At 46.4% G+C, this 16,270-nt stretch overlaps 1 protein-coding gene across 1 annotated transcript; it reads left to right on the plus strand.

The window, feature by feature from the left end:
- The first annotated feature begins 804 nt into the window (after nt 1-804).
- Nucleotides 805-11,191, plus strand: n4bp1 (nedd4 binding protein 1). The gene is made up of 7 exons (XM_018726584.2): nt 805-1,310; nt 3,911-5,397; nt 8,143-8,273; nt 8,508-8,604; nt 8,699-8,806; nt 8,895-8,996; nt 9,617-11,191. The coding sequence occupies exons 1-7, from the start codon at nt 993-995 to the stop codon at nt 9,939-9,941; spliced, it is 2,568 nt and encodes an 855-aa protein (XP_018582100.1). The 5' UTR covers nt 805-992; the 3' UTR covers nt 9,942-11,191.
- The last annotated feature ends 5,079 nt before the right edge of the window (nt 11,192-16,270 follow it).

Below are 16,270 nucleotides of genomic sequence, written 5' to 3' on the forward strand. Positions count from 1 at the left end.
CTTATTTCCCCAGCTTCACCTTCACCTCGAATCTTTCGCTAATGGGGAGAAGCAAAGCGCCGAACGACACGCAGGGATAGCATTTTACTTTATGTTCACAAAGGAAGGACTACAATTCAGACAACACGTTCACCCTCAACAGGCTCTAATCTGTAGGCGTTTCTCTCTCCCCCCCCCTGCAGTCCGGGCACGTTATTTATGAGCGCTAAAGTGAAGCGCTCTTTCGCTGCCACCAGGGGGAGCAGTTGTTCCTGCAATGAAATTCGACGGCCGCATTTCTTTTACGCTCAGCAAAGTTTGCAAAGGGGTGAATGAGGTGCTCGAATATGCGTGCTCGTACATCCGCACGCAACACCACTACGAGTGTTATACCCTTTTTTCCCCTGCATTGACGTTTGCTGTGTAATAATGTGTACTCAGTAGTGTACAAATATTTCTTCTGTTAAAATAACTATGCCAGTTCAGCAGTTTTTGTTCGTCAAATTGCTGCCGGTATTACCTCTTAGTTTTTATCCTGTAAATAAATACACAAATAACATCCATCCTTCTGTTATATTAAATATTGTATATAAATTATTACGATTCTTCTTGATCCTGGTGCCGAAGCCTCACATTCAGCGTGACACGTTTATCATGGATCACTTATGTTGTATATTCGTAATGTGTTCCAAAACGTAAAGGTTTACGGCACATGACAGGACGGTTATTTAGAATATGCTGACTTTCGAGATATTATCGGCACTTGTATGCGGCCCCGGCGTCGCTGCTGTCGCGTCCTGATGACGTCAGCGGGACTTTCCGCGCAGCGACGGGGCTGTCATAGCTGTGGATGTTGTGAAAGAGGGTTTCTGCCATAAAACAAGCCGAGAAAGAGGAAGAACCGGCGCGGAAACCATGAAGGGGGAAAAGGATTCGTACGCGTTCGCACACTTCAAAGGCTAAATGTCGCACCTCACGGCAACTGGAAGAGCGAAATAAGCCCGAAAAGCAGGATGTCAACAACGCGGCCCCTTCTCGGGATGAAGCCGAGCGCCGAGGTGACCTGTTCGGAGCCGCCGGGGAGGAGGCCCGCCGCATCTGGATCTGCCGGTGCCCAGCAGCACTATGAGCCGCTCATGGAGGACGAGTTCGCGGTTCCCGAGGACAAACAGGAGGAGCTGAAATGCGTCAAAAGCCGGGTGGAGCACGTCTTCCAGGTGACGTTCACCATCATCGGCCTGCTGGACCCCACCGGAGCTCACGGCAGTAAAGCGTCCAGACAAATATGGCTGCAGCTGAGAGGGAAGCGGGCCGACGTGGCCAAGGCCAAGGTACGGGGCTCAATGCGAGAGAGAAAGAGAGAGAGAGAGACTGTGCGTGCGTGCGTATCATCCCTGACCACCGCCAGCCAGGCTTTGTTTGTTCCAAGCCTTGGGCTCGAGACGGGCCGCTAGTAGTGTAATCATGGGTGACGCCGGGGCTGCCGCGTGCCGCTCTGTCGTGGACACGGACGGGACGGAGCCGTTCGCTGTGCGCTGGACACAACAAGGCAGGCCGGGTCGGGACGCGCTCCTCCTCCTCCCGTTCGTTAGCAGCGAACCCGAACACGGGGTGTGCGGTCGCTCGGAGACGGCTGGACGCGGCAAACCGCTGTCATTCCCGCTGTACTATAACTCGCCACACGCGCGCGTGCGCGCACTCGTGTGTTCTTCAGGTCGCTGCTGTGTGACAAGTTGTGTTTTACGCTGTTGTTATGCCTGTGTCCGCACAGTTGCGGTGGGGCTGGAGCAGTTTTCCTCAAAATAACGTGGTTAAAATCATGGTTCCAAATGCTGCCTCAGGAGAATCGACGAATGTTTGACGTCGTAGTAACCTGGTACTTTCTCTCCTGCCGCGCCATGCTAGATGTTGTTGTTGTTATATTGTTGTTGTAGGAGTTCTGGTGGACGGCGACCGCAATCCCGGCTCTTGACACGTGACGGCCCGTTCCTTCCCGACGCGGCGGATACGCGCGCTGTACCCGAGTCAGTGTGGGAAAGCGGGGTCCTTTACCTCATTATTCCCTAAAAGAACGAGTGTGTGCAGGAGATCAGTGAGATTTAATCGTTTACGTTGACATCGTGGTGATTTTTTTTTTTTTTTTTTTTTTTCTTCTTCTTCTAAACTCAGATAATAATCAGGTAATATACCGAACAAGTATTCAGCTCTAATAATCTTGTGTCCAGGATTTTAAAATCAAAGTTCAGTGTTGTGCAAGAAGAAGGAAATAGTTTTTTTTTTTCCCCCCCTTTCTATTAAGCACTTTGGAACACTTAAGCTGGTATTTCCAGCCAGGCAATCATGAAAACCCATAAGAGTACATGTACCACCATATGATTCAACACTCCTATGGAAATTCCCGTTATTTTCCATATGTGGGTCACTGGGCTCTTTCCTCCAGTACCTTTTAATCAAGTTGACAATACCCATTAATGTTGCAGCAAGTCTGAGATTTGTGCTAAATTCAGATATTCTCACTGATTTCAGCCTTCTGGTAGGGCAGGAAAACAGCTCTGCCTTTCTCGTCTATTATTAAAATCTGAACTGGTTAAATAAGCCTGTAAGAAGAGGAATGCACTGTGGCACAGGTGGAGCCTGTTTCCCAGCTGTCATTTTGCTGTGTTCAGGTGACACTGGGGCCAAGGGGCTTCCCCACACTCTTCAACGTCGGTCCCCACCGACAGGTTTTGCCTGGTAGCCTTAATTGTGGCTTCGCTGCTCCGTGCTGTTTTGTGTGCCTTGCCGTGGAAAAGGGAGGGATATTCAAAACAGGCGAGAGCACAGGTTTCATGTAAATAACTTTTAGCGTAGGGTGAGTCATCCTGCCTACAGTTTACCTGCCGGTGGTAGCTATCGAGCATCCTCTCGGCGTGAGAGCCGCAGTTTCACATGAGCACTTGGGGAATGGGGGTTTGCAGGTCGTTCGGAGTGTTTTACGCTCTCAGCAGTCTTCACGCTGTCATCAGCAGCTGTCCAATGACTATTTCTTAAAAATGTGGAACATGGGGTGCATTATGCTTTTGGAGCTAAATAAATGTCCATACGTTCTTGGTTTTGGCTCCGATGTGGTGGAATGAGTCCCTCCTGTCCCTCAGAGCTGCTGGAACCCTTTCAGTATTTAGGCAGTGTCTCAAAACACACCTCCTCCAGATCCACTTGTCTCCTGGTCTTCTGACAGCTCCATAAATTTAATACCACCAGTCACTATCACTTTGTGCTTCCTGTCATTCTCTAGGCCACCACTAGCATAATGTGTGCTGGCAGAAAGAGTGGTATGAGGAAAATGAACAATGCATTCAACAATCGCATGTCTATATCTACAGCTCTTTGCCTGTTTTGAACTGAATTTTTGCTTTCTCTGAGTTGAATGCCACTTTGGAGATAGCCATCTGCTAAATGAATGTAAACTTAAATTTGACGTTTTGGTTGGAGCTGAAATGTTGCCATTTATTGGAGATGACATGTAAAAGGTTGCTTCAGTGTATCCCACTTTATATATGAAAAAAAGTTTTCATATCTACAAAAAATGTTTTGTAGAACAGTACATTGTGATTATGTCTGTCTGATTTAGTTAGTAATGTGTACTCTCAGCAAACAGAAAGTGTCTGTCACATGTCATTGCTGACAGTTGCCTTCAGCTCATCTCAGCTGCTGAACCACCCATATTTGTCTTCCGTAATTCACAACTGTCAGATAGTATGTCAGCTTAGTTCTAGAATTTAGTCTTAAATTGTAATATTTACCAAGTCCGGAGTGTGCAAATTTCCCCTAGTCCCTTGAAGTTGTCGGATGTCAAGGCGTTTTTTAGCAGAGGCTCCGTTGTCATGGCAACAAGTGTTGGCTCATGTGTGGCTGTCTTTCCTAACGTTGTGCTATGCTGGTGCTGTTGCAGGAGTATGTGAAGGGTCTGTGTGACCCGGAGCTGCAGGAGGTGGAGCGCTACCCACCAGATATGCACTGCATCTTCGTTGGGGCCCAGGGCCTCTTCCTGGACCGGCTGCTGCACGACACTAGTGCCGAGGTGATGGTGCTGGAGCCGGGCCGCCTGCGTGTGTTGGGTGCTGCCGAGGCCGTCGTCATGGCGCAGAGTCGCGTGCAGCAGTTTGTGGCACTCTTCCATGACAAGCGGCCCATGCCTAGTGAGCGTGAACCTGCCATCAAGCGTGCCTTCAAGGCTTTTGTAGAGGAGAGGGCCGACAAGTACACCATGGAGTTGCAGCTGCTGCCCAGCACCCTAAAGGAGGAGTTGCTGGGTTTAGTGCGGGGCCCCCCACCTGTAGTCCACTCCCTGGATCCTGGTGCCGAAGCCCTGGAGCAGGACCGCTCCAAGACTAGCACACCCGTCACTGACCTCTCAAACCGCATCCTGGACACCACCTTTGAGGACAAGGCGGTGGGGCCAGCCCAGGAAACAGTGCTGAATGGGCGGCACTCCCAGAAGCGGCGCTCATCAGAGAGCGAGTCGCGCAACTCCAAGAGGCAGTATTCCCTGGAGAGGCGGGACGAGGAGCTGGAGACGGACTGGTGTTGTATTCCCGGTGACAGCCGGAGCAAAACCCCAGCTCCCAGCTCTGAAGTAGTGGTTCTTGACCCCAGCGAGCTGTCAGACGCAGGGGATAGTGTTAGCCCAGAGACCAACTTCAAGTGCCTGGTGAACTTCTTCAAGACCATGGGGTACCCGCAGGACGTGGTGGAGCGGGTGGTTCGGGAGACTGATCAGAGGGCGGACACATTCCTGCTGCTGGAGCGCATTGTGGAAGAAACCCAGCAGTCACACCCGCGAGACCCCTGTGCCACCAGCCTCAATCCCTCTTCATCCTCCTCGTCCTCTTCCTTCCGCTGCAGAGAGAAGGAGCGGCCGCAGAGCAGGCCTTTCTCAGAAACAAAGTCTAAAGAGAACATCCAGCCTGCCAGCAATGGTGTGGGTCCTAGAGGGCAGTGCAGCTTTGCCATCCAGCAAGGTGCAGCACTGAAGAGGAGCAGTAGCGCACAGGGCACTTTTGAGGTTATTACCATTAGTGACGAGGACGACATGCCAGCCGGGAACAAGGCAAGGACCACGAGCAGGCTGGACTTCATGGCCAGAGGCAGCGCTCACACAATGGTACCAGCGCGGGTAGAGACGGTGACACCTCTGCGGAGTGCTGTGCAGCGCCCGCCGCAGACACTGGAGCGCCCTGGCTGCTCTTACCAGCCCCCCACCAGGGTGCTGCCCTCACCCCTGCCCCACACAGAGCCACCCAGCATAACTGCCCCCATAACTGGCACGTTGCGCTTCCAGCAGTCCCTCCGGACCCCATATAAACTAACTTTACAGAACGAACCAGGCCGACCAGACCTCAGGCACATCGTCATTGACGGGAGCAACGTGGCCATGGCGTGAGTGTGCAGCCTATTGTTTCCGTTTTGCAGGAAGTCCTCGAAAAAAGTTCTTGCAATCTCTTCAGTGCCTTTGGTGGGTTTCAGCTGAAAGTCCTCGCAATTAGCTTGGATCATCTAATGTCATTTTTTTCCCCATCATGAAACTTAATGACATCAGTCACGGTGAGATTTTATTCAGGCCAGTTACTCAGAATGCTAAGGAGTCTTGGTACCATTGTGGTTGGAATTGACTGGAGCGTTCAGCTAGTCATTTATAAACACATTTTCATTCTGTTTGATATTTTACTCATGATTACATTAAAATACAGTCACTTGTTTAGTTGCAGTATAATAGTTAATACAGTGGCAAAGTCGGTAATTCAGTTATTCTTCTTTCTGAAATATTAGTTAGAAATACTGTATCAGCTGTGTAATAACAGTTCATTTATGGCCATCTCCGTCTGTCCAGTCATGTAGTGATTTGTGTCAGTGAGTGAGTGAGTGAGTGAGTGAGTGAGTGAGTGAGTGCGCACGCGTGCGAGTTTTGCTGAATATGTGTTCAGCAGAAGTGCTTTGAGTAACCATGCGATGTGTGAAATATGCTTATCACATGTAATGTTGTGGAGGTGCATGTGGCTAAAACCCAGATGTGTCATTAGACCGAAACGAAGCGCTGCCAGTCAGTCATGAGTGTGCTCTAACGGTAGGGACAGAAGAGCGTGGTGGTTCCAGTAATAGCCTGCAATCAGAGGAGGAGTTTGTGCATGTGGGAGCGTGTGAGCCTTTGCGTGGGGGCCAGAGGCAGGTGCGGTGTGTGGGTGGAGCTCCAACAGGGTAGCTGATGGGGGCTTCCTCCTTACTCACATTAAAATCTCACTCTGATTCACCACTTCCTCTAATTTCTGCATCTCTGTCTTTCTGCCTTTTCTTTCTCGCCTTCATTCACCTTATTTCGGTCCTTCGATGGTTTCCTGGAAGGAGCAGTTTGACAGGGGCTTCAGCGGGGGCGAGGGGGGCGGTGGCCTGTTGAGCTCAGAGGTGCTCAGAGGTGCTCTTTCTGTCTGCAGGCATGTACACCAACGCGCACCATTTAGGTGGTTTAACAAAGCCAAATGACATCACTTTAGAAATCCTCTTCCCAAAACGGTGAATCACTGGGGTTTGTTTTGGGGTTTTTTATGTTGGCAGTTTTTTAAAACACTACCTAGTGGTTTGAATTCCTGATCTGTAGTTTCAGATAACACCATTCTGGATAACTGATTGGCTGAGATCAGTGTGTTTTTCTGTTTTTTTTTTTTTTTTTCCCCCCCCCCTCCTCCTTGGAGTCTTGGGCTTGAGGTTCTTTTTGACTGGTGGTAAAGATAACATCCTCTCATTACAGTACCTCTTAGACAGATTTCTTTGGCTTATAGCTCTGTTTGTCTTATTAATCCCTTAGATCAGCAATGACTTGCATCAGAAATGTTTTTGAAAACAGACATGCCATTGTGGTTCATTTGATGGGCTTTAAATGTGTTACCAGAATAGTGGAGACAGATGGGTTTTTATATTTATTTGTCCCATAAGAACAAGGTGATTTTACTAATGAAATTAGTGGTGGTGGGTTTAGTAACACTTCCTGTCTGAAATCACTTTCTCCAGATAAGGGAAGTTCCCTGTGACCTTGTAAACTTCCCAGACTGAAACCAGACTTGTTTTAACTAATTTCAGTCTTTGTCTGTACTCAGTTGTACTCTGCCAGTACTTTCCAGTGTAATCCTTGCATAATGTTCTAATAAAATGTTGCATACAATTTTAACAAGTATTTACAGTAGAAACGTGTTGCTACTGTAAACACTTCTTCCAGTACTTTCCAAAATGTACCAATCCATCCATTTTCAGTGACCACATCTCCATTAACTCTCAGCAGTCTGGATCCTTGCCCAGAGATGTATTTATTCTCTAAAAAATATTCCAAGCACCTTCTAAATATTAAACAGGTTTCACATAGATTTTATGTGTGGGAATGTCTGGTTGCTTGACTTTATTTAGAGATCTAAATAAAGATTTATAAAAGCTTTTACTTGCATATGCCCCCCTTCCGCCTCTGGATTGTGTCATCACTCATCCTGTGAGATATGGCAAGTGTGCAGATGACAAGTGTGGGATGTCATCGTGATTTTTACCGTGGAAATTCTGTGGCACTCGTGACTGTGTCAACAGGTGTGCCGCTATAGGTTAGAAAAACATAGATTGATTGTGCTAGTTACTGCCAGGAGGTTGATCAATCTACTTTCTTCCTCTTAAATTTCGGTTGTACTTCTGCTTTGTTTTTTTTGTGTGATGTCTGGGAGACATCTGGTGAAGAAGCCTTGCGCTTACCTGCAGTGAATCAGTGGGGACCAGTGTTTCAAAGACTTTGCAAAGGTCATGTTTTTAGAGCGAGGTAATGACTCAACTGGAGACTGTTCTGAGCTTTAAGTGTGTGCGAGTGTGAATCGTTGGCCTTATAGCATTGTCTTTGTTCTGCTGGATTCCATGACTCAAGCATTGTGATGTTGGCAAAGGCAGGCAACATTTTTCTGTGTTTTTTTTTAAAGAAAAAAAAGAAAATTACATGATGCTATTAACATATTCATCATACACACAAGGTCAATTTTAGAGAAGCTTCATAAGTTTGGTTTTTTCTAACTGTGACAGATTTAATATGAATTAATATGGTTTATACTGAAATGTCTGTTCTGTGAATTTGTTCTCTGACCTGTTTCATGCCTTCCTCACCAGGCACGGGTTGCATCGATTCTTCTCATGCCGTGGCATCGCTATTGCAGTGGAGGCTTTCTGGAAGATGGGCCATCGTGAAATCACTGTCTTCGTTCCTCAGTGGAGGCAGAAGAAGGATCCCAGCATCACAGGTAAAGCGGTACTGCACTCGCATACAGGTTTGGCATCCACATGGGTATAGGGGGACAGACATGTACACTTAACAGTTCACTGTATTATAGCATAGATCACATGTCTGGATTGAGTATGTGTGTGTCAGTATTCGCAACTACCTTCATGTGTTCAGTGTAGCAGAGCATGATAGAGGTCTGTAAGCTTTGTGTCCAGTGTATGCAGCAGTGTGACTGTGCTATATCTCTCTACAGAGCAGCACTTCCTGAGCCAGTTGGAGGACTTGAGGCTGCTGTCCTTCACACCCTCCAGGGAGGTGTGTGGGCAGAGGATCTGCTCCCACGACGACAGGTGCTCCCCAGCCCTACCCTTCCTACACACACCCCTTGTACTCGGTGACCCTTGCACGCGTACACAGGAACTCACCTCTTCACTGGGCCTCTAGATTCCTACTACACCTGGCGGAGAAGACAGGCGGTGTGATTGTCACCAATGACAACCTGCGGGACTTTGTGGACACATCAGAGGCATGGAAAAAAATAATTAAAGAAAGGTGAGAGTCTTTAGTGGAATAAAGGACTCTGTTTTTCTACTGTCCAACTACTACAGGAAGTATAACCTGAGCTGTCCTGTCCTGGTAGGCTCCTGCAGTTCACCTTCGTGGAAGATCACTTCATGATCCCAGATGACCCTCTGGGGAAGCATGGCCCACGAATTGAAGAGTTCTTGCGCAAAGATGTTAGGTGTGTGAGAGATAGAATGTCTATCTCTGTGTATGTGCTGTGTGTGCACATGACAATATATTAGTACAGCTGTCTAAAAAGGATGTATTTGAACTTTCAGCATGTAGCATCTGCAGTCTTCAACATCATCAATGGTTACATTTACATTTATTCACTTAGAAGATGCTTTTTGCCAAAGCAATGTACATCTCATAGGAAATGTATATACACACACACACACACACACACACACACTGTCTACAACCGCTTGTCCTGAGTGGGGTTGCAGTGAACCGGAGCCTAACCCAGCAACACATGGTGCAAGGCCGAAGGGGGAGGGGACACACCCTGAATGGGATGCCAGTCTGCTGCAACACACCCCAAGCAGGACTTGAACCCCAGACCCTCCACCCTCCACACAGCGAGTCCCAGCCAAACCCACTGTGCCACCACACCCCCTTAACAAAAAATACAATGTGTGCATTACATCAGCAGTTTAACATTTAACATCTTGGATACATGATGAATGACTTTTTTTTTTAAAACCAGTTTAGTTTTATAAGCAGCATGTAATGTTGCAGTTAAGCCGATAGGTTTTGCAGACTCTGATTTTCGTTGGTCATTTTTGTCTGTCCGCCTAGGTGCACCTCTGTAACAGGCCCAGCAAGGCCAGAGCTCAGAACAACTCCCCCGGTGTACGCCATGGCCCTCCAGTCCGCCCCACGGTCTTCCCTCACCCCTCAGATGAGGCCACCTTCCCAGTGGCCACACACAGGCCCACCCGGGTGGTACCCACCTCGTCCTTCTCCTTCACCCCCACCACAGAGATCACCCTCAGAGACCACGGAGCTGAAGAGGAAGCTGTACGACATCTTCCCTGATCAGAAGCAACGTATCGACCGCATCCTGGGGGAGAACCCATACATGCGGGACCTGAACGCGCTGTCAAGCCTGGTGCTGGGCTGAGCCCCAATGAAGCACAAAGCATGGCACTCGTGGGGGAGGGGTGGGTTCTGACAGGACAGTCCATACGCAGATGTGAAGGATTGAAAAAAGACTTTTTGAGTATTTTATTAAACATTACTTGAAGACTATGTCACTGCAATGTATCCGGACAGATCTTCTCAATCTCCCCTCCCCCATTATTTATCTGTATTCCCCACAATTCTCCCCCTGAAACACCCATTTCTGTCGTCCCTCTTAAAGAATCCTTATGTTGATAATCCATTTCAATGCCTGGAACCGCACAACCATTTGTACAGCTGTGTACAGCTTTAGACATGTTACTTTACGGGGTGAGTATGGGACTTTTCCATTGCGGCGCCTCGGCCTTGCAGGGAGAGTGGCAATGCGGATAGATGTGTATGCTTGTGGTGCACATTTTCCTGTCCTTTGTTTCTGCAAAGTTGTCCAATTTAAAAGGTAGGAGAGATCATCTGATCTTGACTCAGGAGAGAAAGTATTTTTAGTTATATTTGGAATTACTGTATTATAGAATCACTACAGTTGGATTTGCTTTTGTAAATACAAGATGTTTTCCATCGTGAAAATATTCATGTCAGGTATCCATCCTTATAAAGGGTGGGTTACTGAAGGATTGAAATCTGTTGGGGAATTACTCAGCCCTCATATAATGGGGTCCCATACAGCAAACATTGCTGCATCATCTTATGGAAAATATACAGCCTTTTTTCATACAATGGGCTTATTATTTTGTATAACGGAATTCTTGCTCTGCCCAGCACTCTTTCTACTTCGACAGCAAGTATTTAATTCGCTGCCTGCTGTGTCTTTCATTGTGTAAAGCGTGCAGACACTGTGCTTCTTTAACAAAACTTACTAATGTATTTCACGCTGACAGTCCCAGCCACTCACAACACTCAAATATGTCAAAGTATTTACATTCATTTACATCTATTCATTTAGCAGATGCTTCTCTCCAAAGTGATGTACAGCGATGTCTTTACCTTTTTATATACCACTGTTTAGTACTTAAACACCTTTGTCTAAGGTGAATTCCAATACTCGATGCACTGAACTCCTTGCAGTCATTGGCTCCTTTTTTCCTCAGTAGAGTAATGTGATGCACAAAAGGTAATTTAGTGTCACCAGTCCCCCTAAAATGTATCTTTGGATTCATACTGTTCATTTCATTCTTTTTCTCCGGTGTAGTATACAGCATTAAGCTGCTTGCAGTGATTACATTTACATTATATTTATTTATTTAGCAGATGCTTTTCTCCATCATGACTTCCAGTGAACTCTATGTAGTGTTATGAGCCCACAAACCTTATTCACCAAGGTGACTTGCACTGCTAGATACACTACTTACACTGGGTCACTCATCTGTACATAAACTAAGCAGCCTGTCTTTGGACAGTGATATATCCATTGATGCAGGTGGATGTTTTTTACTGAGGGTAAGTACCTTGATGAAGGGTATTACAGCAGGAAGTGAGAACAAAATGAGTTTGTAATGCCACACAGTGCCTCTAATAGCATAGTGTCTGTGTTCTTTGCAGAGTGAAACACATAGGCAGTGATCTTAACTTTATATTTTAAACACGGTTGAGCTAAATTACCAAAATGTACCCTGCCACAAGCAATGCGTATTGTTCCAGTCAGACTCAAGATCTCCACAACGCTACACTGGACAAGCGGTCACTACTTACGAATGAATACATAACATTAAAAGACAAGCTGTAAGTTATTTTTAGTACAAATATATTTCCATTTTGGTGTCAAAATATTTTATTTTGGTAGTTAATTTTAGGTAACCTTTTTTTGTCTAGGAACTGGTTTTTCTACATAATTTATTTTTTTCTCCATAATAAATAATGGTAATTTGACCCCCCGCGATTTACAGAACGGAGATTTTATGGAATTAACGAACCCCGTTATATGAGGCATGGGAGTACTTCCCAGAAGATTCACAAGCATTTGAAGATTGGATTGCTGTCTCCTTTCTCCCTACCTGCCTGGTTGTGGAGTCTTGCATTGAAAAGGAAAACTCGTGTTGGTGTGGCATGGTAATTGTTGGTAAAATATGGTAGTGGGCGCCATCTTTAACCTAGGAACTCTTAAATCTGTTCTGCGGCTTAGAAATCCCACGAGACGACACTTCTGCTGGTTTCCCAGCTCTGAGATGCTCTGGCTGTCCACGCCTCGAGGGATCAGCATGGGGTAGCAGTCGAACTAACACAACTAGTCACTTTGGAGCCTGTGGGAGCCATATGTGACTGCACACTGAACTGCACTACTGGTGTCGTTCTTCACAGAGTTCCCTCAGCAAGGTGTCAAGGCAATGAATCATACTGCATTCGTGAACTACGAAAATTTCCGAAGTTACAACATCACTTGGCCACCTTGATCGTGCTTGTGCAACACACTCTTTGCCGCAAATTCCACCGCTTACGCTTTCCAGCCGATAGCTAGGCCTCGTGTACACCCGTGTCTGGTCTCTGGCCACCAGGGGGCGACACGCACTGCACAATTTGGAGTCAGATTGACCTTCACCAACGTCATTATTCTGACCTGGGACAAGGGCACAGAGACATCATTGTGAATTGTTGTCCAGCTGTGGCTAATTCATCACATTATGGTAAGGGTTACGCTTGTGTTTTGCTGTATTATATTGCTGTTTGCAGAGTTTCTTTTTTTAATGATACGGGTAGAATGTTGAAAAATTACATTCATTTTCTAGTCCCCCTCTTTTCCGTATTCTACAAAAGCTAGTCCAGTGGCTGGTGTTCTCTTGATAATTCCTTGAATCGTTATAAAATTCATTTCATTGCCATTTCTGAGGATTATCATTGGATGGGCTTTAACGAATGTCTCACACAAGATACGGTGAAGGCAGTTTTTTTTATGGATGAGTAATTAAAGGCCATGTTTTAAAGTCTCCAAAGCATTTCCAGTTTGTTTTATTGCAAAGGAGAGAAAACGGGCTGGATTTTTGAGATACCAGTGAAATGGTCAGCGAGCCAGGCAAAATCTCCACTAGGCACAGTAAATAAAGGGCATCAACCCCTTTCGCAGAGTATGCTGAAGGTAGGCAAAATACAACGTAACGTTCAGAACCATAAGCAGAAACAAACACATTTTAAGACAGTGGCACTAAAAAGAAAATAAGTGATTGTATAAATTTTTTACTCATAAAGAAGAGAGGGGACTTTATTGGCCTCGGTAAGGCAGTATTGGCTGGGGCTGGACCCTTTACAGTCGTGTTGTTGGTGAGCAAGACAACACAGAAATAAGTGTCTCAAACGTACAACAGGAAAGAAGATGCACATCACAACTGTCAAACATCTTGATACCATTTCTTTCACACATGTTGTAGTTTTAATAGTCTTTGATAGTAAAATGTCCGGTGTGACTGCATCCTGCACTTACGCTGCTTGACTATTTTCCCCTTTTGTCTGTTCCCGGTCATGTTACTTGGAGAAAAGGTTTCACTCATTGTGCTGGGGTGAGAAGCCTGGTAACTGCAGCTTTTGCTATGACTTATATCCACCAAAATTACGTCCACCCCGACGTAACAAACTTCACACCTGTATCAGGTGCCGATCAGTTACACAAGGGGGCCCGCCCTCCGCATTACGTGTTGCCGCGTAAAGCCCTTTGTGTACCAAACACGTCAATGACGTTCACGCTGACCGCTGTATGAGGAACTGCGTCCTGCTTTGTCGTCAGCCACCCACACATTTTCTCTCCGCAATATAATGATAGGTCCGGAAACATCGACATCATTTCTGGACGTTTCTGTCCTGGAATCGCTGTCCACAAAAAGAAAAGATCGTTTCAGTTCTGACACAGCAGATCTAGTCTTCATGCCATTTCCTGTAGAGGTGCTAGTACAGTGATTACGTGTAAATCTCTAAATGGGATCACTCTGTTGAAGTGAACACAAGATTTCCTTGGGGAAGTATCAGTATAACAGCTCAGAAGCATCCTATTCATGAACTATTGTTCCCCAGGGCTGTTCCTCTCAGGCTCAAAAAGCACTGTCTCTCACAGTGGCTAGATGCATACAGATAGTTGATGGATGGATGGATGGATGGATGGAATATTCTCCACTCCATCATTTCCGTATGTGCCTGAATTGTTCACACAGTCACACTCTCACAGTACCTCTGCCACTAGACTCATACTTTCTGTGCCACTCCTGGTTTCTACCCAGTCAAGTTGCACTAGTAACTGCCCCAATAAAATCATTGATTTGTTCGAGCAGGCTGTGAATTCCACATTGTGCTAAGTGTGACATGGCATGGGGTGTGCCAGTTTCCATGATAACAGCACACCCCAGAATTCCTGTCTCAACAAACGTGATCAAGACAAAGCGACATGCGTGTTGCCCGAGGAGAAAGACAAAAGGCAATCGCGTTGTGTTGTAGCAACAATGTAATTGTGAAGTAACGCTGAAGAATAATGAACTAGTAATAATTACGGTTGGAAAGTGTTGTATAGTATGTCCATAGTTTTACTATAATAAATCCTGCTTCTTGAGCAGCTAAAGCTCTCTACCGGAGCATAAACAAGGTCAAATCTCCAGTGTCAATTACAGAACATCAGGAGTCCCTAATTATTATGGACAAATTTACATTTATTCACTTAGCAGATGCTTTTCTCCAAAGCGACTTCCAATGAACTCTATGTAGTGTTATGAGCCCACATACCTTATTCACTAAAGTGACTTACACTGCTAGATACACTACTTACAGTGGGTCACTCATCCATACATCAGTGGAACACACTCTCTCTGTCACTCGCACACTACGGGGGAATCTGAACAGCATGTCTTTGAACTGTGGGAGGAAACCAGAGCATCCAGAGGAAACCCACACAGACACACGGAGAATATGCAGACTCCACAGAGACTGAGCAGGGATCAAACCCACGTTCTCTCACACCACCCAGGCACTGTGTGACAGCAGCGCTACTCGCTGTGCCACCCAAACTGGCACTGCTACACAGTGGAAGGGAAAGTGGCAAACTCCCCAGGGGTACACCAGCTGACTGTGGTATGAAGTAGCTTTTTTGACCTGTCATCGCACCACAGTTGCTAGATATCAATGGCAGATTGTGAGCTCAGCATCAATGGGCAGCTCAAGAAGTGCAGACTCTCTTCTCTTCTGCTCCCTCTATGGGTGCTGCAGTGGTGTGTATATACTGTACGTATACGGTATCTATAATTTATATACACTCACACGCATGTGTGTGTGAGTTGTCTTTTCCTTGACTTCACAGATCAGGTTGGATCATTCTTCCCCTCCACCCCTTTCCTCTCAGAATAAGACAGTTGCCTTGCTTTGTCCACAGGGAATGTTCAAATACCATTAACTTTCCAGAAGAGCTCAGCGTTTTCTGAAGTAACTCAAGAGACCCCCTCCCCCCTTCTCCAAAGCTGCTGGAGAATGTGCTTCTGTCACCAGGCCTGCAGTGTTCTTGCTGACCCCCTTCGAACACACAATGCCTTTGTATTCTTAACAGGTTCTGTGCAGAATATTCTGGAGATATTCTGTGGAGACAAATTACATGTTGAGTTGTGTAGGAATACACTCGAAACCAAGGTGACTGCCTTCCTTCTAGCACATTGTTTTGGTTTGATGAGCAAAACACTGCCATCATAATGGGGGAAGCTGGATCGGGGGGGGGTACGCTGCACCGAGTGTGTTATCACAGTATGCCAGAGGCTGTGTAATTATCCGGCATTGTAACCTGCATCGTAGAGTCATAGAAGCGACGCACCACGGAACCAGGTGCGGGCATGAATCACACGTACATGCAGACACACTTGGAAGCAAGTAGTGAGGGAGACACGCAGTCTGATTCAGACAGGCTAGGACACACACTTGGAAAAAGATGGGGAGATACCTACAGGCTCACAGCGAGAGCTCCATGATGTAATCCCCACTCCAGGACACTGGCTCCCTCTGCTGCCACATGGCAGGTCCGCTAACAGATTGCGCCCCTCCGCAACGGGACCTGTCACTCTCTGGCGTTCCCCTTTGTCGCTCAAACCGCAGCCTGCTCCCTTGCTGCTACCACGCCAGCGGTGACGCCATTTCCTGCCAGAGGTGAGCCTGGCAAATTTCATGCGCTTCCAAGGGAGCCGTGCTCTACTAATGTAAACAGTTGCAAAGGAACACAACATAAAAAGATACATGAAGGCGGTCTTTACAGCAAAGTGCATAAAGTACAATGTACCTGTGCATAGCCTGTCCTTTGTTTTACATAATAAAAACCGTATTATTTTCATTTTCAATATTCAATGTTAGTGTCATGCGGTGTACTTT

This window comes from Scleropages formosus, chromosome 7 (assembly GCF_900964775.1).
Source record: "Scleropages formosus chromosome 7, fSclFor1.1, whole genome shotgun sequence".
NCBI classification, from domain to species: Eukaryota; Metazoa; Chordata; class Actinopteri; order Osteoglossiformes; family Osteoglossidae; genus Scleropages; species Scleropages formosus.